At 60.1% G+C, this 25,376-nt stretch overlaps 1 protein-coding gene across 1 annotated transcript; it reads right to left on the reverse strand.

The window, feature by feature from the left end:
• Positions 1–6,320: 6,320 nt before the first annotated feature.
• Positions 6,321–24,910, reverse strand: LOC306646477 (dual specificity mitogen-activated protein kinase kinase 2-like; the record flags this gene model as incomplete). The annotated part of the gene is given in 12 exon segments (XM_079115076.1): positions 6,321–7,678; positions 9,291–9,336; positions 10,330–10,391; positions 11,266–11,330; positions 12,958–13,171; positions 13,660–13,737; positions 13,739–13,785; positions 13,871–13,922; positions 15,051–15,128; positions 20,768–20,883; positions 20,886–20,913; positions 24,698–24,910. Coding segments are annotated over 12 exon segments (1,110 nt in total), but the record flags the coding sequence as incomplete, so codon positions are not given.
• Between the last annotated feature and the right edge of the window lie 466 nt (positions 24,911–25,376).

Raw genomic sequence — 25,376 nt, forward strand, 5'->3', positions numbered from 1 at the left:
AACCTTAGCATGTGCTCCCAGTCAGGGTGGAAGGTGGACAGCCTGGCTTTGTGCCTGGCTCAGAGCCCAACCTGTCTACTGCTGTCCATGCTTCGATCCCTAGTGGATCTCACCTGGGGGCCAATCCTGTCCTTCCAGGGGACACTGAGCAGTGTCTGGGGACATTATTGTTGTCACATGCTCCTGGCATAGAGTGGATGGAGGCCAGGGGTGCCGCTCTGCACTCTGCAGTGCCCACCGTGCCCACTCCAAAGAACATCATGGCCTCATGTCTGTGGGGCCGAGGGGAGAAGTCCGATCTGGAGTCCACCTTCAATCCTCCATCTCTGCCTGCTTCCTCCCCCTGAGGGCCAGGTGGACTACAGTGTCAAAACGGCCCGGGAGGGGAGCTGTTCTGCAGCCCCCTGGGAACCGGGATCAGCGGAGCCTGGAGAGGGACCCCGGATGCACGAGGTCAGCCCCTCTCCAGCGGCTGCGCACGACCACGAGCGGCCCCTGGGCTTCAGGCGCGGGCGGGTGCGGAAGGGAGAACGTGGCAGCCTTGTGGTGCGGCCAGCCTCGGGATCCTTTTTTTAAAATCACCGCAACTTACAGAGGGACTCCTCCCCGCCGAGCCGGCCTGCCACGTGGGCTGCCGGCGCCCTCCGCCCGCCCGGAGCGCCCGGGCCTCAGTTTCACTTCAGCGCGGTGGGTTTCAGGGCTGGGCGCGCCGCACGCGCCACGGCAGGTGCAGGGCGGCGTGGTTGGGGTGCCCAGGCCCCGTCCGGGTTCCATCCTGGTGCCTTTGCCTGCCGGCTCCCTTTCTGACCTCCCTGTTGCCCAAGGGTCAAGGTCAAGTTGTCCTGTGTGACCTTGGGCAGGAGAAGCAAACTCCTCACCGCGGGCCGCCTTTCGGTGCCTCCCCAAAGCAGGGCTCAGAACCGCCTGCGCGGGGCGGTGGGGCGACCTGGGGACTGCGCGCGTGCGGACAGCCCTGCAGTGTCCCTGCGGGACTGGGCGGGGCAAGGGCTGGGGCAGAGCCGGATGTCGACTGCCGTGGCCAGCGAGGGACCCTTGGCCCAGAAACCCCCGGGAAGGAGGCTCCCGCCCTGCTGCGGAGCGGGGCCGGGGCGAAGCACTGGGCCCAGGGCCGCCCGCGCTTCCCAGCTTCCCAGCTTCCCAGCTTCCCAGCTTCCCAGCACACCTGCCTGGGCTCCCAGACCGCGCTGCCGGCGCAACCCCGAGGCCGCCCGCCCTCCCTGCAGGTGGCGGCGGCCGGCCTGCCGGTCCCTCGGCCTTGGGCTGGTCCGACCCCTCACCTCCTGGGCCCAGCACCCGCTCCCAGGGCGAGGCTGGCCAGGTGCGTGGGGACTCTCGGGCGGAGTCACCCTTGGGTTGTTGGTAACGAATCTGGTAGAGGGAGGCGGCCCGTTAGCGAGTGTAAACCCGTGGGAGGGCGGGGCCTTTAGAAATGGCTCCGTGGAGATGTCACCTGTGGTACAGCCACCGTCAGTTCCATGTTTCGGCACGTGTTCACCAAGTTGTGCCGCCATTACCACTGACTCTAGAACACTGCATGACCCTGAAAGAAGCCCCCTCCTCGCGAGCAGTCCCCCAGCCCTCCCCAGCGCTGCGCCCTGGACTTTCCTGTCGCTGAGTCACACACTGTGGCCGGTGTGTCTGGCTTTCACTGAGTTCCAGGTCCCCAGGTCCATCGATGCTGCAACTGTCACCTCGCTCTTGCTGGTGACTGAGGAGGCTCCAGGTGTGGATGGACCAGGCTGTGCGTCCCCTCACCCACCAGGACATGGGTGGCCCCTGTCTGTGGTGTCCTGAATCCTGCTGCTGGGAGCCAGTACCAGGCCGGTGCTGCTCAGACCACGTCCCCTGCAGCCAGGTAGGTTCAGGGCCTGGCATCCGGAGGCGAAAGGCACACTAGGAAATAAGCACGGGCAGGGCTCTGGCTCAGCGGGCTCGCCTAGCACGCAGAAGGCTCTGGGCTCCACCCCCTGCACTCGGAGATACATGAAGTCAAAAAACTTTTGTCAATTAAAAAAGTGGGGTGCGATGTCACAGGCCTGTACTCCCAGTGACTTGAGAGCTGAGGCAAGACGATCGCAAGCAAGTTCAAGGCCCTGAACAACTTAGAGACTGTCCGTGAATAAAACGCCGAAAGCTGGTTTTTTTTTTTTTTTTGTTATAGGTGACGGATACCCCGCTGCTAAGATGCAGAGGCCGCAGCCAGGGCTCCTGGAGGCGGGGCAGTGGGCTCTGCCTCCCTGGCTCCACCTGCCCTGCCCCACCCCACCCCCAGGGCTCCCGGGACCTGGGGGCTGACCTTAGGGCTGGCGGGGGGCGGGACTGCTGAGGGCCTCAGAGGAGCAGGGATGGGGCAGGAGGGAGGAGGAGCCAGAGCGGCCAAGGGAGCTCTGGGGCTCCCTCCCCAACGTCCTGCTCTCTCCGCGGGGTGAAAGGAGGCAGCACCATCACCGGGGTCACTATTTCACCGTCTGCTTGCAGCCCACGGGAGGGAGGACTGCCCTCCCCACCCAGCCTGGCTCTGCTCCCACAGGACGCTGACCCTGAGTCAAGGTCCCTCCCTGCACCCAGGGGGTGTTGGGCATCAGAGACCCCTGAAGTCTGGAACCTAGGGAGGTTTGGGGCATTGCAGGGAGGAGGCTTCTGGTTTCTAGGCGCTGTTGTGTGAAGACGGTCAGAGGCCAGCACAGGAAGTGGACATAGGTTCTTGTGTCCAGGGCTTGAAGGCACAGGTGGGGGGGACGGGGTAGAAAAGGCCGGGCAGCAGGGGTCCACTGAGGCCGGAGGAAGGCTGACAGCCTGCTGTGAGAGGAAGGGGGTGCTCAGCACAGCTGCTCAGGGGCTGTTTATCTCCCCTGGTAGGGGTGGGGACAGGCCGGCGCAGGCAGAGTATCCATGGGGTGACAGTTGTAGTTCTGGGCACCTCCAGCCTTCTGGGCCACCATCCAGTGACCCCACAGCTGGGAGGGGGCATCCACACCTGTCCTCTTTCCCCACCTACAGGGAGACTGGGGAGACCCTCCGTCACTCTCTACAGGCCAGGGCAAAGCCAGGGTCCTGTTCTCTGGAGAACAGGGAGCCCAGGAGTCCTCGGATGCTAGCGGGACAGGTACAACACTGTCCCAGGCTTCCTTTAGTCTTTTCCTTCTTTTCTTGTGGGGCTGGGGATGGAACCCAGGGCCTTGCACATGCTAGTGAAGTGCTGAGCCACTGAGACACATCCTCAGCCCCTTGTTCAAATTTTATTTTGAGACAGAATCTCACTAGGTTCCTCAGGCTGGCCTTGAACTTGCCATCCTCCGGCCTGGGCTTCTAGAGTCCCTGGGACAGCAGGGACACAGCTGGCCCTCGCCTGCTTTCCTTTTCACTGGAGATGGGTCCCGGGCATTCTGCCACTGAGCTGCACCCCAGCTCTTTTTATTTTGAGACAGGGTCTCATCAAGTTGGTCAAGCTGGCCTTGAATTTGCGATCCTCCTGCCTCAGGACTCCTGAGTGACTGGGATTACAGGTGTGGTCACCAAGTAGCGTCAACATTCAGAGTCTTCGGGAGGTATCTGAGTGACCACGACCTATTCCTCCCTCAAAGGTCACTGGAGGGTTGACCTGCCGACATGTTCCAGCAGGCAACCTGCCAGTGAGTGCCCCCGCCTCTTGCTCTCTACCCCACCCCCGGAAGTTAAAGGGTGATCTTTGGGCGGGGGGGGGGGTCCCCACCCCTCCTGCTGAGGCCTCTGTCCCAGCCCTTGGGACGGACTTTGCCCTGCTGATGGCCAAGTATGTGGAGTCCCTTCCTGCCCCGGCCGGGCCAGGCTCTCGGGGACCCACACTCCAGTCCCATGCCCAGCCTTGCTCAGCAGCTGCCTGGCCTGGGACACTGCCCCCACCCCTGGAGCTCCACATGGAGGCCTGTCTGGGTTCTGCCTTGTCCCCGAGGGTAGCACTGGGCTCTCTCCTGACTTCTGGGCCTTGGCACCTTGGCCAGACTGGGCTTCAGCAGAGGGCCAGTTGCTGGTCTTCGAGGACCCTCACAAGCACTGTGAAGGAGCCCCAAACGTTTGTGTACTGGACTCAGGGTGGACAGCAGGGTCATGGAGTTGCAGGCCACCTCACGTCACTGGGCTCAGGGCCACAGGTGACATGGGGACAGGAGGCTATTTGGCCCACTTCGTGGGGTACACAGGAGGGCTTTGAAACCACAGGCCTCAGGGCCAAGGAGGGGCTCCTTCCCAGGAACCATCGCCTGTAGTCTGCAGGCAGGGTGACCAAGGCTGGCAGAGGGACAGGACCTTCCCCTAGGTCACAGGGCCAGGGACTCCAAGGGAGGCCCGCTGCCCTGAGGGTTGAGTCCCTGAAATGTGGGGCCTGAAGGCCCAGGTGGTGGCTCTGGGTGGGTCCTCTGCTGGCCAACCCGCCCTCAGCTTCAAGGACCTTCAGGCCTGTCCCCCAGGAAGCCCAGCAGAACCCTGAGCTTGGGCCTTCAGGTCCCCACGGCCACAGGCCCAGCCTCTCCACCGCCTTCCCTCAGCCAAAGCCAGGCCACCTTGCCATAGGACTGCAGAACAGGTAGCACCAGCCGGGACCCACCGGGCCTGTTGCTCCAGGTGTGCAGGGCAGGCACACCTGGCCGCACGCGGGGGCAGGGCAGATGGCGGTTTCGTTTTGAGCTGGGCCTGCTCCTTCCTCACTCCACTGCTGCGCCCTGCTTTCTGGGAAACCCTGTCGCGGCTTCCTCTGAACTCTCTTAACCCAGCCGGAATCCTCAGCCGGTTCCGGCACCAGGCTTCCTGCAGGCCACACACCTCCGCCCTAGGAGGCTTACCCGTCCACCTTCCAGAAGGCTCTGGGCTGCCCCTGCCAGTACCCCCCTTCGAAGCTGAGGCCCAGGCTCTGGGCACAGGAAGCCTGATGGAAGGGCTGTGGCTTAGCACCTGCAGCACTGGGACTCAAGGCCTGGCTGCCTTCTGGGGTGGCACACTGGGCACTGCAGGGTGCTGAGCCATGGCCTCCACCACTCCAGGCTAGCAGCTCCCCCAGTCCTGAGAGCCACCATAGTCCCCAGATGTGGCCCAGTGTTGGGGCAGGGGGTGTCAGAATTGTCCCAAGACCTACCCCGGGGGCAAACAGCAGTTGGAATGTCTTGGGTCTGCGGTGGCCCCATCCAGCACCCTCTGGCACTGAAAGCAAAATACAGACCACATTCCAGAGTCTGCATCAAAATGAAACTGGGAAGGAGCGAAGGCTGGCTAGCAGCTTTCCTGTGGGTCGCAGGTGAAACGCTGATCCCCTGGCGCATGGCACCTGTCCCCCTCGGGTTCCCTCCAGTTCCTGCGCGGGGTGCAGCCTGGAGCCCCAGGCGGGCGCCAGCTCTACGAGCCTGTTTTGTTGTTACCTGCCCCGCCCTGGCATGCTGGTCGGGGTCAGAGAAGGAAATGCAGCCGTGCCAGGGCTGGTCCCATCGGGAGAACGTCACAGGATGAGGTGGCAGGTGGTGGCCCAGGACCCGAGTTAATAACTCAAACACTCCGGGCTGGGGGTGCAGCTCAGTGGCAAGCGCCTGCCTAGCCTGTGCCAGGCCCTGCGTCCCATCCCCAGTGCTTCACTAAGTGCAGCTCAGGCAGGTCCTCTGAGGCTGATGGTGGGTGGTGTTCAGCGTGACGTGGGGAGTCAGTGAAGGCAGAGCGCAGGCACCGGCCAGGCAGGCACACAGGCCTCTGGGTGCTGCTGTGGGGACGCTGAGGAGTACCTGACACATGCTCCGAGCTGTCTTCCCCCAAGCCACGGGTTGAGCCCCGCTCTCCACCTGATCTGAACGTTTCGGAGGGGCTTGGGGTCCCAGGGCCACCCGAGGGCCCCCACACGTGGGGTAGTGGAGCCAGGGCGTCATCTTTTCTTTCCTATCTACTCCTATTTTGTTGCCCTGGAGATGGAACCCAGGCCTCAGGAGCTAACCACTGGGCCACACCCAGCCCACTGTATTCCCTCCTCAAAACCACCAGGAACTCTGCACTTTAGAAGCCTCCGGACCACGGGAAGCGAGCTGGCAGCACCACAGCCTGCTGGCGGGGCCACCTCACAACTCAGGCCCCAAACCGACCACATGGCGTGATTCACCAAGAGCCCACCCAGCTGCCTAGAGAAACCTGTGGCCAGCACTGGGGGCCAGCAAGGGCCCAGCTCAGATTAGAGGGTGGCCAAGGCCGGGTGTGTGCAGGGGCATGGGGTGAGGGCAAGGAGAGGCAGCCTGCAGCGGCGGCCCAGTCGGAAAGCCAGCTCTGAAGTGTCAGGAGAAGAAAGGCCACGGTCTCTTCCTCTTGGCAGTGCTGGGGATGAGTTCAGGCTGCTCTGCCACTGAGCTCTGTCCCCAGCCCTTTTTATTTTTTGAGACAGGGTCTCTGAGTTGTCCAAGATGGCCTCCAAACTTGCAGTCCTTCTGCTTCAGCCTCCCAAGAACCTAAATCATGTGAGACTCTGGGCAGAGAACACCCAGTGGCAGAACCAGCAAAGTTGTCTGAATGAGGCACCAACTCATCTCTTTGGTGTCTGCAGAAAAAACCAAGAGGACCAGAAGGGTCCTGAGAAGAAAGGGGCCACCCGGTCCTGGGCTCCCGGAGGACTGCAAGCTCCTGCCTTCCGCAGCAACCCAGGGCCTGCCGGTGAGCGTTGGCGGTGCCAGTCCTCAGAAGCACGGAGGGGCAGCTTCAGAGAGCTCAGAGGGCAGGCCGTGCGGACAGCCCAGAAGGGCCCTCTCCCTTGGCTGCCTGAGGTGAGTGGCCCTGAAGGCAGGAAGCCGGGCCTCGGGCAACATGGGGGCCACGAGGGCCCGAAGGAATGAAGACCTGGGACCCGGGGCAGGCCTCACCCGCTTCCACAGCCAAGCAGCTAGAGGGCCCGCGGAGAGACGCGCCCAGCATGGCTCGTGATTCCAGGACAGGTACAGGTGACAGCCGCATCTGTGGGGCCTGCTGCAAGGGCAGGGACTCGGCCTTATCTGCTGCATCTGCTGGGCTTCCTCCACAGAGCGTGGAACCCAGCACTTCCTTTCTGCAGAGCTGTGTCAGCTCAGCGCTGGGAGGGAGCCTGGAGGGCCCCGCGGTGGGCTGGGGGGAGGCAGAGGCTGCCTGCCGTCCAGGCTGTGTGATAAAGGCGGAGGCAGCCAGGGAGGGAGGTGGAGGAAGTGGGCTCTACTGAGGCCTGGCCTGCGCGGTTTTCCAGGTGAGATGCTGAGGCAGGCTGGGTGCCCAGGCACTGGGGCTTCAGCCCTGGAGAGCCTCTGAGGCCAGCCTCCAGTTGGGATGAGCAAGACCAACACCGAGAAGACCCGCGCAGCAAGGAGGCGCCATGGGCAGCGTTTGCTTTTCCTCTCCGTTTTGTGTTTCCTTTTAAAACTAAGTAAGCAGGTTCCTAGATGGTGACAGCAGCAGTGTCCCTCCCGGGCCAGGCGACAACCCAGGGGATGCGAGGACACAGATGTTCCCAGGGCAGGAGGGGCCGAAGGGCGGGCACAGATGGGGGGTGGGCAGGCGGCCAGACGCGGGCGTCCGGTGGCCCTCACACGGCAGTGCGCGTGGGCGTGCTGGGCTGGTTCAGACGCAGGGTCCTGCACAGCCAGCCGGCGAAATCCACTTCTTCGGCCTCTGAGCGTTTGATGAAGGCGTGGCCCTGGAAGGCAGGGGGGCCGTGAGGGCTGGCCCTGGGCAGCAATGCACACGACCAGGGGGTGCCAGTGCCCGTCCAGGACCACATACAGGCCAGGAGGGGGACCCAAGCAAAGCGGAAGTGACGTGGAGGTTAACACGGAAGTGACGCGTCTGCGGCTGGGGCAGGGCAGGAAACAGCAGCTCCACAGCCTGTGCTGCCTGTGGGGTGGGGGTCCTGGGCCCCCCAAGGTGACCCATGTCCCCAGTCTCTACTGGATGCTCCAAGTCAGGACACCACAGATGTCCCAAGAGGTCACCCAGGGTCCCCTGGGGACAGGACCACCTCAGGTGAGGACATCTGATCTGGAATGGTCCTGTCTGCCGAAGGACCTCTCTACACAGTCCCTGACTCAAAAAGTGTCTGAGCAGCAGCCACCAGCCACCAAGCTCTGGGGCCTCTGACGCGTGGGTCCGAGGCCAGGATGTGCTGCTGAGGGGCTGAGGCAGGGACTTGCGGCCCTACCAGTGGGCGTCACGTGGGACTCACGCCCCCGATGGAGCCTAGAGCACAGGTGGGTGCAGGAGTCAGCGGCTGAGCCGGGCTTCCGCGCGCAGCGAGTGCTCCCCACCAGGCGCCCCAGCGACTTCTAGGGCGCCTGGCCCTTTGACATCAGTGCCCTTCTGGCCGAACCTCAGGACGCACAGGTGTTGCTTCTGTCATGCTCTCAAGACCCGGCCGAGTGCAGGGCCTCCAGAGGAGCAGCTGGAGAGGCCCCGCCCACCAGGCTCACACCAGGCGGGCTAGCCCACCGCGGCCCAGGCCACACAGCTAACGGCCGCCCTGGAGGAGGTGCGGCCATGGCCAGAGGGGCGTACAAGGGCCCAAGGAGAAGCGCCGCAGGGCTGGGGAGAGTACAGTGAGGTTGGTGGCAGGCTGTGCGCACTGACCTGCAGGACCCACTGGTGCCACAGGCGGGAGCCCAGCAAAGGCACGGCTCGATTTTCGAAAATGCCCCGTTCCAACAGTTAGACGATGCCCACTTCCACCTGGGGACCTATGGGGCTGAGAACCAACGTCCTGGCCTCCAACCACGGCTCCTTCCGGGCTATCTATGCTGGGGACGTGCTAAGACCACGGGGGCAGGTGTGGCTGGGAGGGCCTGGTCGGGACTGCCTGTGCGCAGGGGCGGGAGGGACACGGGGCAGCCTTTCTCCCTGCCCTGCTGGGGAGGGGCACTCTGGCCAGCAGCTGGGTTGCAAGGCCACCACCATGCCCTCCTGCCTGCTCAGGGAGGCTCTGGCCAGCGCAGAGCGCCCTGCACGCCGAGCGTGCGTCCCAAGTCTCAGAGGGACGCCCTTGAGAGTGGCAGAGCACATGGGACAGGACAGGGCACCTCCCAGGGCCACAGGAGCTGGGAGCTGCTCAGGACAAAGGGTCCAGCCTGTGGCCACCCGGTGCCTGAGGTGGGCACTGCCCAGGAACCCTGGTACCACCCTTCTAGGAAAATGCCCTGTGCCCTCCCAGGCCCACAGCCTGGCCAGTGCTGGACGTTTCCTGCCAACAGCAGGGCCCCCCGGCACACACCCAGCCACCGAGTCCCCCCAGGCAGCCTAGGATCCAGGGTGCTACTCACCATGAGCATCTTCAGATCTGCGCGTTCTGCTGGGTTCTTAATGAGGCTGGGGACAGGCACAAGACAGGGCAGTCAGCTGGTGGCGAGGCTGCCCAGGGGGCTTGGGACTCGGCTTCAGTGCTACTCTGCCACCTGGCCCCTGCCCAGAAAAGGAGCTTCATCACTGCCTCAAGTGTCCAGAGCAAGATGCCCCCCAGGGAAGGGAGCGCAAGGGCCTGAGGGGGAGGCAAAGGGAGAGGAGCGGGAGCCCCGCTGCCCGGGCCAGTCTGGCAGCGACCACAGCTGTGTGCCATTCTCCACGCCCCAGCTGATTACTCCTTGGAGACAGGCTTTGCTAAGTTGCTGAGGTTGGCCATGAACTTGCAGTCGCCCTCCCTCAGCCTCCTGGGCCACTACAGGTGGATTTCTAATAAAAGGCCAAGCGTGGAGCCCGTGTCAAAATGGAACTTTTCCTTCACAAAAAACAAAACAGCCTGTGGACAGCAACTCCAAGCAGCTCAGGGTCGCAGGGTGGCTCTCCAAACGAAAGCCAGGTGCCTGGAGACAGGGCGGCTCCTGCAGCCACAGGAGGGCTGTGTGAAGGGCCGGGGGCAGCCTAGCCACTAGGGCACATCTGAGGCTGCTTCCCAGGCCCCAGGATGCTCGCCTGAGGGCCCCAGCACAGACGCTGCTGGTTTCCGTAAAGGACAGGAGAACCTGAGTTGGTGACTCCAAGAAAAACCTGCTGGATGGGCACTTCCCTCTTCCTGCCAGGTGACAGCAAGGTGGCAGCTGCAAAATGGCCCAAGAGCCCCCCATCCAGGCTCATACTCCATTTTCGGGGCAACTGGGATGGCAGGTACGCACCACATCCCAGAAAGGGACCCTGGCTTTCTAGGTGGGTTTAAGTGTCTGCCAAGTCCTGCTGCTGACCTGCTCAGGACCCTTGACAGATGGCCCTGGTACCAACAGAACCAGGAGCAGAAAGGACGCGTCTGAGCCCACGGCTGGGGCTGAGGGCACCCTCCCGCCTGCCGCCACGGCAACGCCGAGTGCTCACCATTTGTGCACGAACTCCTGGAACTGTGGGCTGAACACACCACTGGGCAGCTTGGGAGGCGGCTGTGGGGAGACGAGGGCCGGTCAGCCACTGGCGGGGGACCCTCACCCGACCCTCCTGGCCCTCACGGGAAGGAGAGCGCCATCCCCTCTCCGGCTGGGGATGACTGGGAGAGGCCGGAGGCGTGTCCTCCCGGAGCACATGCTCCTCGGGCTCCAAGCCCAGGCGCTGCCTCCGGCCCAGCACTGCAACGGGGCCAGCTGCTCCCAGGTTTGGGCAACGAGCATCGCAGGAGTTGAGGGTCTGGCCTGCACATGACCCCGGGAGTATGGGGGGCGCCCTGGACACTCAGGGTGAGCGGTGTGCTCGCTGCACTGGGACCAGTGCAGTCATCCTGGCTGCTGCCACTGTCCTTTCCCTGACTCCAGTGGACCCCGAGGACCTGGTCAACGGGAGGGTTCCGGTTCAGGCTGTGCCCCTCCTGACTGCCAGCCCCGAGGTCGCCTGTTCATCTATGTAGGACACAGCTGCACTTTCTGCTTTTGGGGCAGCTGTGAGGAGCCACCAAGGGCCCAGAGAGAAGGGGAAGGGAAGGTGGCCCATTTCCCAGAGCCTTGCTGCAGGGCCAGCCTGTCCTTGGGGCCAGGCGTCCTTCCCAGAGGCGGCAGGAGACCTTTCTCTGTGGAAGGGCATTACCTAGGAGCCCAAGCACTTGACACCAGGTTGCTCAACCTAGGAGCTGCGGGGGACAGGGCCTAAGGGGCAGGGAAGGGGCTGCGACGGGGATTCTGAGTTCATCTTCGTCCAGGAACTCAGACCCCTGTGAGGCGGGGGCCCTGTGCCGCCGGGAGAGGGCGTGGCGGGCTTGCGCCAGACACCCTCGTCCTGCAGATCCCTGGGTGTGCCCAGGCAGCGCCAGAGGCCTCCAGCACGCACCTCATTGACAATGTAGTCCAGCAGCTCGAAGATGGCCATGGCCGGCCGGCTGTCCATCCCGTGACCTACGCAGTGGGGGACAGAAACGAGTGAGAGGGGCAGAGAAGGCCTGGGGGGCCGGGCACACTGAGCGCCATCATGGTGTGCCAGGCTAGGGCAGCGGCCACGTCACAGGGCGGTGGCAGCGCTCAGGGCCTGGCTCCCTAAAAGAGACTGCTCTCCTGAGCCTGCAGCAAATTCAAGCCGAACGAAGCAGCCAGAGGAATGGCCTGCTGGGGAGCCACGCATCGGGCTATGCCAAAGCCACAGCTCCTGGGCTCCAGGCTGGGCGGGGGAGGGGGCGCGCCCTGAGTAAGGACAGCAGAATGACCTTGCTTGGAGCCGCCAATGGTGACAACAACAAGCCCCAGATGCCGCTTGGAACAGGAAGCTGGCAGGGGGTGGCTGACCCCTGTCTGAGACCCAGCTGGCCAGGTCTGGGTTCGGCAGCTGGACTTTCGCCTCCTGCCTGTCCTGAAATGGGGCATGTAGGCCAGGGGCATGGGCTGGGGGGAGGTGCTGGCAGGCAGGTGGCTGCCATCTGGGAGTGGGGCTGAGAGGGGCACAGGCCAGGCCTGAGGACAAAGACCTGTGAACTCTCCCCCGGGATGAGACTAAGACACCCATGTGGTCTGTCTGCAGCAGCAGACAGGTGGGAATAGGGCTTGGGGTGCATCAAAATTGTCACCCACTCACACACCCGGCCACAGTGGTGGCTAAACAATGCAATTATTCCTTTAGAATGGAATGGAATATTATTGAGCCCTCAAAAGGAGCATGGATGGACCTGAGGACCTTGTGCTCAGTGAGAACCAGATACACAACGACGGTGTGTGACCAAGGGACAGGAGTGTCCACAGACAGGATGTGCATCTGTGGGCCCAGGGGCTAGGGTGAGGACGGGGGAGCTGTTCCCTTTCAGGTGATGGAATGCTCTGGAACTAAGGAGGGTGATGGCTGCAGGGCTCTGCGAGGTGCTAGGACCGAGCTGTGCACCTGCAGGAGTGAAGTGGAAGCTCGACACCAGCGCGGTCCTCCGGGCTCGACCTAACTCACTTCTAGTCACCTGACTTAAAAAGATCGAACCTCAGGACCCCAGGAGCTGCTCGGGCTCTGCTGCCGGCTGGCCTCCCCTGCCCTCTCCCCCAGAGCGGGCAAAGTGTCCTGGTGACAGTTCCCACAGCCTGCAGGGCCTGTCGCCTTTGGCTCCCCTCCTGACGTGCTTTCTGCATGCTGCACGTTCCGAGCCAAGTTCTCAAGTTCAGAGCTCCGGGTGGCTTGGCCTGAATGGTCCCGCGTTCATCGCTGAGCTAGTGGTGGGTGCCCAGGAGAGCGTTTCTTGCCACTTGTCTGCACATTTGGGTCGTTCCCATGATAAAATGCTGGAGAAGCCACGCGATGGCCTGGCTGGGGAGCTGGGCTCACACCCCTCCAGCTGGCGGCAACAGGTGTGAGACCCGGACACGTCTGGGGCGTTTGCTGTTTCCAGCAATGTCCCCAGAAGCCCCAGCACCACGCAAGAACTGCTGACCCGCTGGCACGATCCAGGGAGACAGGTGGTACCGAGGGGGCCAGAGGGAGGCCACTGCCATCCCGGGAGCAGCAGTGCCTGTGTGGTCAACCCCCACCAGAAGCTGCAGGCTCAGGCCATACCACTGATGGGGCGCCCAGGGGGTCGAGGCCGGGGTGAGATGCTGTGGGGCTCTCCTTCTGCACCATCGACCACGGGCCTGCCGAAGATGGCCTCCAACTCCTTGGCATCAGGCGGCGGGATGGGGTACCTTCCGATGGACAGCTCCACCAGGGACAGGCCCATGCTCCAGATGTCCGACTGCACCGAGTAGTGTGTGCCCTGCAACCGCTCTGGCTGCGGAGAGACGGGGCAGGAGGAGGTGTGGGGTGGGCCAGCACCTGCAGGCCAGGCCCTGCTATCGACCCAGCCCGCTTGCCCAGCTAAGGACCAGTGTAACAGGAAGACATGGGGCCACATCCCCGCGTGTGCGCCATGCTGTGCCCGAGGCCTTGGGCGCAGAGGGTGTAGAAGCGGCTCCCAGAAGCCACATCACTTGGAGATTCTGGCAGAGTGTCATGGCCCTGCAAAGGCACCGCTCCCTCCCTGCAAGCCAAGGCTAGCTCCTCAGGATCCCCGAGCTCCTGGGCATCTCCAATCTCAGTTCAGAAACTACGAAGTGCCCAGGACTGGATGGGTCACTACCTCAGGCAGGCACTTCCAGGAAGAGGCCCTGCCTAGGAAGTGAGCAGCACTTTGCTGCAGAGGAAGTCCAGGGCGTGCAGACTTCACGTAGGATGGGTCAGGCAGGGCGGCTGGGGAGTGCACACTGCGCGGGGACTTACAGACATGTAGGAACGCGTTCCCACGAAGGAGTTGGCCATGGAGTCAATGAGCTGCCCGCTCACCCCGAAGTCACACAGCCTTGATCTCTCCTCTGGAGTTGACCAGGATATTGGAGGGTTTCACATCTGAGGACAAGGTCAGCCAGGCATGAGGGGCCATTGGGCACTGTGGTGGCCCGCCAGGCTCTGGGGAGGGCACAGGCCTCCTTACCTCGGTGCATGATCTGATGCTTTTCTCGAAGGTATGCCAGGCCCCGGAGAACCTGCAGGGGCCACAGGACTGGGTGAGCAGGGCAGGGCCAGCAGGGTGCTTCCCTGGCCCTCAGCCAGTGTCTGGCACAGGCCAAGAGAACCCTGTTCTAGGCTGTGTTCAACTTCTCAGGATTAGAGCAAGAACAGAGGCCAGCAAGGAGGCTGGCTGCCGGTGGTGGGGTGTGTGCAAACTGCTGGTTCCCACACAACCTGTGACGGGCATGTTGGTCCCCCCTACTTGGAAGGAGGAGGGCTGTGTACACAAGAGGCAGAGGCAGTGACCCAGAGACGCAGAGCCAGGCTCGGCCCCTACCAGCCTCACGGCATCCCCCAAGAGTACTCAGGTTCCAGGCTGTGCTAGGGAATCCCTGCAACTGAACAGGCCAAGGGAGCAGTGGGGCTGTTTCGCCAGGTCGCACCCTGAAAGGCAGGTTCCTCGAGAGGAAGCGGTCAATGATGGGTGTCCACAGCGGCTCCATTTCTGGAACGCTGAGCGCCAGGCCGCACGTCCTATCACCCTCCACCTGTGTGGGCAGGTTGCACCTCCAGGCCATTTCATGGACACAGATGCAGGCTCCTGGAAGCCACATGCTCTGCTGAGTTCACACAGGAGTGGCAGGACTCTAGGCCCTGGGGCTCTGCCACCTGCCGGGCAGAGGCTGGAAAGCATTCTCTGTCCCCTGGCTGCCCAAAGCATTTTTGGACAGTGAGGGGAGAGCAAGGTCCCAGGTTCATGTCCACCCCTGGATCTCCCCTTCAACCAGCTCCTGACTAACACAACCTGAGTCCCCTGGCCAGTGGTGTCTGCCTGCCACAAGATGGAGGGCAGGCGGCGGCCATTCTACACAGAGCTGTTCAACGGAGACCTCAGCTAGACCCGAGATGGAGGGGCAGGGACAAGGACAATGACGGAAAATCTTAAAAGTCACCTTCACCCAGCAGATGGGGACCATGCACCCCAGGAACTTGCTCAAAGTCCCACAGCCGGTGGAGACAGAGTTGGCAATTCTCTTCAGGGGCCCCACGAGCACTGGCAATGGCTTTAGGCAATTCCTGGACCCTGGCCATGAGGAAGGGGCTGGCGTAGGATGAGCGCCTCCGGCCGGGGGAAACACACCCAGGGTCTGGGCGAGACTCACCGCAATGCTGACCTTCCCCAGGATCTCCTCAGGAATCCGCTTGGCTTCCTTCAACACCTGGTCCAGGGAGCCACCATCCTGCGTGGAGAAGCGGCTGTGGAGAGCCGGCCGGAAGGGCGGCCAGGCTGGGGCAGACACGGCCCTCCAGTCAAGGGCGGCCGCGCCCGCAGCAGGAAGGGGAGGAGGAGTGTCCCAGGACACTGGTGTGCGCCCCACAGCCCCACCGGGCCTGCTGCTGAGTTTTCACCAAAACCCCGGCTGGGGACAGAGCTGGCCCTGGGAGCCACAGGTCATCTGTGCAGCCCCGGCAGCGGCTAGGCTTGGAATCCAAGCAGCCACCACACCCACACATGCAGGCCACGACCCGGCTCCTCGGTCTCTATTCTGGCCCAGCACGCTGGGCAGGGGCATGTGGGCCGAGGGTGACACTGGAGAGGCAGGAGAGAGCAGGGGAGGCTGGCTGGCCAGGGTCCACAGCCCACCTGGCTTTCCCCACACAAACCCAAGGGCTTCCTCGGCCACAGGAGAGGTGCTCAGGAAGGCCAGCATAGGGCAGGGGCATCGAAACTCCTCCCCACTCGCCACTGTGCCAGGCGTCTGCTGAGGACCTGCAGATGATTCACCCTGGCTAGCCTCCCTTCAGCATTTGGGTGTAGCCTCAAACCCAACGGACAGACAAGGGAACAGACCTTATGTCTCTTTCACAGCTGCCCAGGGACTAAGGGGCTGCCCCAGGTGCCAGGGGAGGGAGAGGAGTCTGGGCCACGCCATTGGGCCAGCACTGGGCACACGGTGGTGACACTGCCAATTCCTACTGTCGGCCAGACCCCCCGACAGGAGTCTACTCTGTGCTGGACACAGAGGGAACTGAAATAGGAAGTCTGGGAGGTGGAATTTTCTCCAACCTGTTTTCCAGGACCCCAAAGATGGCTTAGTCCCCAGGATGTGTGTCCTGTCATTGGGGAACAAGGGAGAGGTGGCAGCCTCAGGGTGCTGGGTCCCCCCTTTGCCCACTGTACTGTAAGATGCCACAAAACCCTATATGCTCTGAAGCTTCTGAGACCCATAGGTGATTCTATGAAGGAGCTCTGGTCACCTGGATAGAGGGACAGGTGTGGCGCAGGCCTGAGAGCTAGGAGTCCACAGGCCTGGCTGCAAAAGTGCACCTGGCCGACCAGGTGAGCGCGTGCAGAGAGCGCGGCTCTTCTTGCCTCATCTTTCCCTTTTTGGTCCTGGGCACTAAACCCAGGCCTCCACCACTGAGCTGCATCCCCAGCACTTTTTTAAAATCTTATTTTGAGTCAGGGTCTAGCTAAGTTGCTGAGGCTGGCCTCAAACTTGTGACCCTCCTGCATCAGCCTCTGGGAGCAGCTGGGAGTACGGGTGTGGCCACTGTGCCTTGCTCTTGTTTTTTGTTTGTATCAATAGATGTAAAAAGAACTAAAAAGGCAAAACAAAAACAAATAGTACTTAAGAGGGAAAACGAGTCCCTGCTAACAGCTCTTTTCATTTTTAAAATTCTGAGCCAGGGTCTGACAAGTGGCTGAGACTGACCGTGAACTGGTCACCCTCCTGCCTCAGTTCCCAAGCAGTTGGGAGGACAGGCCTGGCAAGTGCCTGGCTCTTTGCTTTAACTCTTCAGAGTTGCAACAAGTATGAGCGGGGTAAAGAAATTGGGCATCGGCTGGGGGAGCTGGGGGTCAGTGGGTTCAGCACCAGGCCAGGAATCTCCCCAGTGTGCATGAAACCCCTCCCTCCGCTAGGCAGGGTGGGTGGGGGCTGCCAGCACATTCACCAGAGGACACTGGGGCCCATCAAACTGTAGTTTGCGTCTTGGGCACTGCAGGTGCTGAGCAGCATCCTGGCCTCCACCCACTCTGTGCCAGGAGCGACCCCAGTCGTACAACCAAAATGTCCCCAGGCATGGTTCAGGGTGGGGCTGGAGCACGGGGTGCACCAGGCAGGATCAAACCCAGTGAGCCACCAGCCTGCAGCTGGGGTGCCCACAGCCTGTCAGGGTAAGTTATCTGCCTGAGCAACGGGAAAGGATGGGGTGCTGGAAACACTGCACCCAGATCTCTGTGACCCAAATCTCACTCTATGTGATTAGACACTTTTATTGACTGATTGATTGACTGATTGATGCAGTGCTGGGGGTTGAACCCAGGGCCTTGTGCATGCAAGGCAAGCACTCTACCAACTGAGCTATATCCCCAGCCCCAGACACTTTTATTTTGTGTGTTTCAAATGTTCCTGAAAATGTATTGCTATTGAACAGTAATATATGATTTTTTTGTTTTGTTTTTGTGCTGCTGGGGATTGAACCTGGGCTTGTGTACCCGAGGCAAGTACTCCACCAGCTGAGCTACATCCCCAGATGGAATATGCTGCACTTATAAAAACATGCAAATGTAATGCTGGCTGTGGTGCTGCATGTCTATGATCTCAGAGATCCGGGAGGCCAAGGCAAGAGGATCACAGGTTCAAGGGCAGCCTTGGCAACTTAGTGAGGCAGTCTCAGAATAACATTTCTTAAGGGGCCTGGAATGTAGCTCAGTGGTAGAGCACGGCTGGATTCAATTCCAAGTGTAAAAAATTGAAGGCAGTCAGCAATTGCCCCGAGCCCTGGCAGTTCCACCTTCCGCCCCTGATGTGTGACACTCTTCTGCATCTTTACACACAGGCACACACACGCCTATACACGAAGGGAAAGACAGAGTTTAAAGCAACAGCCTGTCCTATCGCAAGCCTCTCGCTGCCTTACTGCAGCACTGCCAGCTCCCCAGTGCACCTGGGCTTCTCACCGCTACAGAACATGGGGGCGCGTCCTCCAGCAGAGTTGACCAGACCCCAAGGAATGCTGGGAGGTGCCTGTGTGGTCAGCACACAGCCACCGCCCACTCTGGCCCCCTGCTTAGGGGGTTCTGTTCTGAGTTTTCAAAAGGTTCAGGTCACAGAGGAGCAGCCAGCACTGCTGATCCTGAGTCGAGTCCCAACGAGAGCTGGCAGGTAGGTGTAACTTTCTGCAGCAAAGCTGTGCTGCTCACAACCCGCCGTGGTCTGGGCCTGGAGTGTCCCCTGAAGGCCCACGTGTCAAGGGCTTGGTCCCCAGCTTGGCACTGTTGGGAAGTGCCGGAGCCTTTAAGAGGCGTGTCTGCTGGGAGGGTTGGCTGCTGAGGTGTGGCCTGTTAGGGGACAGTGAGACTGCAGTCCTTCCTCTTTTTCTCTCTTGCTTCTTGGCCATGGGTGGTCTTGCCCTGCCAGACGCTCCCACCATGGTCTGCTATCACCATAGGCCCGAAGCCACTTATCACGGACAGGAAACTGCAAGATGGTGAGTGCCGATAAACCTCTGCTCTGCAGTGAGATTACAGTGAGAGAAAGCCCACACAGTAGGAGTCGACACTCCTCCATTCACCGACGTGAGCAACCAACACGCCAGTCACCAGTTACACAAGACCATCGTGGTCACAGTGACACGGCCCCATGCCCAGGGCCTCTTCTTGCAAGCGGGACTCTGTCAGACCGGCAGCCTCCAGAGCACCTGCTCAGCTCCATCTCCCCAGCTATGACTGCGTGTGTGCAGATGCTGGCTGTGCTCTCAGACTTCCCAAATTTTAGAACCCTGACCCAATAAGCCTCTTTCCTGGGTAAACTACCTGCCTGTGACATTCTGTTACAGCACCTGGAAACAGACTGAGACAGGCACCAACTAGGCAGGCACTGATAATAGAGAGGACGAAAAAGCACAGGATGCTGGCCACAGGGCAAGGACGTGCTGTCCTCTGCTCAATGCTCCAGCGGCACTGGGTGCTTCTGAGGATGAGCCTGCTCATGCTTGCCCAGCAGGCACCACCACCTCCCCGACTTCCCACAGAGAGCTGCCAGCCTTCCAGAGTCTTGCAGTGAGAGGAGAGTGCACGTCCAAGACCACTGTGCTTGGCCACAGCCTTCCTCCCAGGGACTCCTCGAGGAGGCTCACTCCCACTTCAGAATCCACACCCTAGAGCTCAGGAGGCTGAGGCGAGAAGATTGTGAGTTCAAAGCCAGCTTCAGCGACTCAGGGATCACCTCAGCGGCTCAGCGAGACCCTGTCTCAAAATAAATACAAATAAGGGCTGGGGATGTGGTTCAGTGGTTAAGCGTCCCTGCATTTAATCCCTGGATTGAATCCCTGGTACCAGAAAAAGAAAAACATCCCCCACCCTTTGTCCTTGCCTCTTTTTGTGCCGAGATTGAACCCAGGGGTGCTCTACCACTGAGCTACACTCTCAGACCTTTAAAAAAAATTTCTTTTAAGGAAGGGATCTCCCTAAGTTGCTAAAGGTCTTGCAAAATTGCTGAGAATGGCCTTGGACTTGAGATCCTCAGCCTCGAAGTCTCGGATTACAGACATGCACCACCATGCCCAGCTTTTGTTTTATCATAAGCCCTGCCTGCAGAAGGCATGGGCGTGAGGGCCACCCAAGAGTGCCCATGCACACGCTGAACACACCATCTCCCACTCCTGCATGCTTACCATCACAGCAAAGGACAGGTCCATAGAGCAGAGGAGGGCTGGGGGCTCCCCTCTTGCAGCAGGAGCTGCTTGGCGCCTGACTGCAGTGCTGGTTACACTGGACAACTGTGCTAAGCACCCATCATAAAGGGGGGACAGGAGATGAAGCTCCTTCCTTCCCACAGGTAAGCAGGGGGCCTCAGGAACCACACCCCAGTTAGGGAAGAAGCAGGGAGGAGGGCACCACACACTGGGGTGCTCTCTCATCCCCTCTGCCCTCTGGCTTCCCTGAACCAGGGCTTGCAGGCAGGCAGGCCGGGTGTGACTCTTCTTCAAGGTGAGGAAGGACTCCCATGTGCACGGCCTAGCTTGGACCCCACAACTGAGTGGGGCTCTTGCTCAAATTCACTTCCTGCCATTGTAACAAAACTGTCACAGGGGATGGCGTGCTTGCAAGGCACCACCAAGGAGACGTGAAACAGCGATGAGCCCTGGTTCTGCAAGGGGAGCCCTGTAGCAGGCAGCGTGGCACCTGAAGCCCAGAGGGGGCCATTTCCTCCCAGGCTCCACAGCTCTGACCACTTCTGCTTTTGTCACACTTGATCCCACCCACTTCTAAGCTTCAAAACTAGAAAATTTGAACAAGGGGCCACACAGGCACCAATCGTGGTGGTTTAGAGAAGAACAGGTGCCTAAGCCCCACCAGGACTGGGAACCAGCTCTGGGTTGGGTGGTGGCAGGGGTGTGCCCTCAAACAGCAGCTCAGGTCGCCATGCTCCCTCAGCGGAAGCAGCAAAACTGCCACAATGGAAACGGCCATCACTTCTTTCACACACACCCTTGGGCCCAGCGCCCACTGTGGAACTCACCCCACAGTGCTCACTGACACTGCACGCCACTTTACTCTAGATGGGGCAGTGCACAGGAGCAGCCCCGTGTCTGCCACAGAACCAGCGGCAAGGACCACACAGGTCCACGCACACTGGGAACACCAGGCCTGGGCAGAAAGAGAGGTGGCTCTCACTAGGCTGCCAGCGAGCCACATCCCCACCCTCCAGCAGGAAGCACAACTGAGAAGGGGGCGTCACTGAGGAACAGGAAGAAATGCACGATCCCACGAGCTGGCTCCCAGCGACAACTGAAGGTCCCTCGGAAGTTGCTGAGCTGCTACCTCTGAGGACAGGGGCTCGGAGGGCCCAGACGCGACCTGGGCGCTCACCATGTGCTCCATGCAGATGCTGATCTCCCCGTCACTGTAGAAGGCACCATAGAAGCCGACGATGTACGGCGAGTTGCACTCGTGCAGGACCTGGAGCTCTCGGATGATCTGGTTCGGATGGCTGGCTTAATCTCCAGGTGGATTAGCTGCAAGGAGGAGGGCAGGTCACCAAGGGGCACTGGAACTGCAGGGCGGGGAGACTAGGGCCTTGCCCTGGAGCTCACCAGAGCACTCAGAACCAACCCCTCCCAGTAGTCTGCCCAAGAGAAGTGATCGGCCACACAACTGGGACCAGAAATGTGCACCAGTGTTCCCAGCAGCCAGAGGGGAACGGCCACGTGTCCACTGACACAGCGTGCCCCATCCATTCTCGGGAGGGTCTCTCAGCCACGAGCAGGAACAAGATGATACAGCTGCAGCGTAGATGAACCTCAAGGACATCATGCTCAGTGAGAACCAGACACACAGGGACATAGTATGTGACTCCACTGACAGGAAGTGTCCAGGACAGAGGAGTCCAGAGGTGAACTTATGGGTGCAGGGAGAGAGCGTATTGGCTTAATGGTATAGGATTTCTTTGTGGGTTATGAGAATGTTCTAGAATTAAATGCAGTGAAAGCCAAACAACTCTGTGAATATGCTGTGTCTAGTCAACTGAGTACTTTAAATGCGTGAGTTGTGAGGTATATGACCTGCTTATCAACCAAGCTGTTTTTACAACGAACATCCAGGGAAAGAGAATGGATTACCTGTAGAGACAGTTAACCCTGGGGAGGAGGGTTGACATGAGTTCGGGGCTGGGGAGGGTGACTGCTCACGGGGACAGGTACCTTTTTAGAGTATAAAGATGTTCTCAAACCAACTGTGGTAATAAATGAGCAACGCTGAATATATTACAAAAGAAATCACTGAGTGATATGTTTAAAAAAAAAAAAAGGTGCCGCTGTGGCAGTGTGCGGACTGCCACTTGAGGTGTCACAGAAAGACCGACAGGGCAGAGCCTTTTCCACCTGGGGCTGTTAGGAAGGGCCCTGCCACAGATCACACCTGGGCCAGGGCCCAGCCTTCTGGGACTCCCACCCGGAACAAGAACACAGAGCGGGTGTCACTGTGCCTGTCTCCTCAGAGACGAGTGGGCACATTCCGAGTCGTCCTTCCTCCAGGCTGGGACACCACACTGAGGCCCAGGGAGCTAGCACTCCCTCCACTGGAGCTCCTACAGACAAGTGGAAACCGTCATCAAATTCAAAAACATTTCCAAAGGCAGGAAGTCAGGGGATCTTCCCAAGAGATGCAGGAAAGACATTCAGACATCCAGGGGACAGACCCCCAACTACCTACCCACAGGGAGCTCGAGCCCACAGCCCAGGGAGGAGCTACAGCCAGTCAGTGTCCTGGCCGCTCAGAACCTCAGACCTGGTCAGCTTGGGGACGAGCCGAAGACTGAGTCCCCTCATCTGCCAGAGGCAAGACCAGATGTGCACCTCTGAAAACTACTGCTATCAACTTGGCAAACATCTGCAGAGTCACTATGGATGCCAGCAGTCAAAAGAAAAGTCCCTGCTTGAGCCTTGTCTGGAGGGGAGAGAGAAGCATAACACCAGGGCAGAATGTCATCAGGAGACCTGGCAGGCGGTTAATGAGTGCTCAGGGAATGGCAGCAAGGTGACACTGGGCTGAGGCTCAAAGGAAATTGCGTTTAGGAGCCACCAAAATGAAGAACTGGGGACAAATGGCTTCCTGTGGGAGGACACCAAGGCACGAGAAGCACAAGGGTGCTGGGTCAAGGGCAGTGAGAGTCTGACAGTGCCCTGAACCCAGGAGTGTGTAGCGCATGCTCCCTGTGACCTTGAGGACCAGGGTCATGATCCAGGTTTCCCCCAAAGCTAATGCCCACCCAGCCCCTCTGCTGGTTCTTTTCCACCTAACTTGGCCTACAGAGCACAGCTCTGGCCCTGGGTCGCCCAGGAGGCAGCATTTGCACCGTGGCCACCCCAGGAGGCCAGTAGGTCGCTCCAAAATTCCAGGATGCATTGGGGAGCAGATGACCAGTGTCTGCTCACACTTACAAGGGTGACAAACAAGCATGACTACAAAAACCAAGGGAGGCTTTCCTGGGCTTCCCAGATCAGACTTTGCAGCTTTTCTGGCATGTCGCACTGGTTGGGAAGCAAACAGACCAGGGGATGCTAGCTGCAGAGCGGGCTCCCCCAGGCCAGGGCTGCCCTGCGTCCACAGGTGGTCTGCTCTGGGAGGCCTGTCAAGGCGCTGACTCCGTTTCATCTGAGCATTTCAGCTGCGGTGCTGCACGGCAGACACGCAGGTCCTGGTTCACATTTACTACCTGGCATGAGGGACACACAGAAGACCCCTTGACTGGCCTGAGAGCCCTTGCTTTGACAAGCACACTGTCCTCAGGGTCCCTACTGCCTTCTGAATCTCACATTAGTGCTACAGGCAAGGCAGGCTCGAGATTTCCAGGGCTGCTCTGATTCTGAAAAGACTGCCAGTAGACAGGGAACAGAAAAGGAAGTCCTCAGCTGTGGATTGCAGGGGTGCAGGGAGGTGCTCTGGAAGCCAGAGCCAGGTGTGGTGGCGTACACCTACAATTCCAGTGATTCAAGAGGCTGAGGCAGGACATTTGCAAGTTCAAGGCCAGCCTCAATAACTTAGTGAGGCCTAAGCAACTTAGTAAGACTCCACCTCAAAATTAAAAATTAAAAACGGCTGGAGACGTGGCTCTATGGTAAAGTGCCCCTGGGTTAAAATCCCAGTACCTAAATAAATAAACGAAAATAAAAATGAGCAAGCTGCACAGCTAAATCCCCAGTGACCTGGGAAAGTAACTGTGTAGGGACCCTGAAGCCCACACCCGGGCAGTGGCAGTGACTGCAGCATGACAGGTTTCCAGAAGAGTGAGCTCTTCCGCATGGGACACATGTGAAGGAGCAGAAGTCTGTCCACAGGGTCCCCTGTTAGGAGTTTCTATCCCCAAGTGAGCATGCCCTCCTGGGCTCAGCTCCAGACACCTCCAGGGACTCTAGAGAGGCTGCTATAGCACCAGAGCCCAGGATGAGTGAGCAGGTGGTGCTGTCTGCATCAGAGTGTGTGGAATCCCACGAGGGGGGTGACACCAACTTTATGTGTCCCCTAGCCTGGGAACCCAGATTTTGATCAAATACCAGTCTTGACATTGCTGGAAAGGTGGGGAGCAGTTAATTTGTAGGTTCTTAAGTAAGGCAGGTGACCCTCTGAGGTGTGGGGGGCCACGTTCGAATCAGCTGTAAGTCTCAAGAGGAAACGCTGAGGGGCCCCAGGAAGAGGGCAGTGAGGCCTCCAGGCAGCCTTCACACTCCAGCTGGAACTTCAAGTGTGCTGCTCTGCCCTGCACATTTCAGACTAAAATGCCACCACCATGTTAAACAACTCCTTAGAATTGCCCCCTCGGGCTGGGGCGTGGCTCAGCCATGGAGTGAAGTGCTTATCTCGCGCGTGCAAGGTCCTGGGTTCTATCCCTTGCATCTCAAAAAATAAATTTCTACATGTACACATGAGTGTACGCACAGGCTATCGATTCTGTTTCTCTGGAGACCTCTGACCAATACACGGATATTCCTGAAAACTCTGCTTGCCATACTTCTGGACCCGGCTGTGCACAGCCCAGAGGGCTTCTGGGAAACTGGTTTCCCGGTTTTTCTGTGTGCTGGGGATGGGACCCAGGCCTGGCACGTGGTAGACAAGTGCTCTACCACTGAGCCACACCCCAGCCCCAGGACCTGAATTACAACCTCCAGAAGGCAGAGGTCAGTTAACCCAGAGAGGTAAGTGGCAGCTGCACTGCTGCGTACTGACTACAAGTGGGCTTCTCACACTCAGGGTCCCTGGGGAGGCAAGCCGGACAGCAAAGGCCCCATCCCAGTACCTGCTCACCTTTCTGGCCATGATGAGGCCAGACGGCCTGTGCTGGACCTTGGTGACCACGCCGCCATTGCCGGCTCCCAGCTCTGAGAGCCTCTCGAAGTCGTCGTCCTTGAGCTCGCCGGCTTTGGCCTTCTGGGTGAGGAAGGCCTCCAACCGCTTCTTCTGCTGCTCGTCCAGCTCCAGCTCCTCCAGCTTCTTCTGCAGGTCCACCAGGTTTGCCCTGTGGGGTCCAACACACGATCAGCAGGGGCAAGTCCAGAGGTGCGAGATGACACCCCAGCTGTAAGAGCAGCCAGGTGCCAGGTCAGAGGGAACCAAAGGGAAGAGGGCCTGATGCCAGATTCCAGGGGCTCACACTCCAGCAAGGAGACACAGGGATGCACCCCCATCGCCAACACATGGTGACCGGAACTGAAGGCCAGACCCTTGCTTACACATTTCAGGAAACCCTGGGGACAGGCTGCAGCTCAAGGGACCCAGAAGGCCTGCAGACCACACCAGAAAATGAAGGAACTGGGAGTCAGGTGAGCAACAGCTTTGCTCAGACACCAGTCTCTGCCAGGGGCAGAGGAGCAAGTGTTCTGAGGCGGCTTCACAGGAGGGGACCAGAGCCAAGGGGCGTCTGTTTACTGACTTATTCCGCATGTGTGGGGCGTGAACCAGGGGCTCCACCACATGAGCTGCACCC

The sequence above is a fragment of the Sciurus vulgaris genome, assembly GCF_902686455.1.
Source record: "Sciurus vulgaris genome assembly, chromosome: 16".
Lineage (NCBI taxonomy): Eukaryota > Metazoa > Chordata > Mammalia > Rodentia > Sciuridae > Sciurus > Sciurus vulgaris.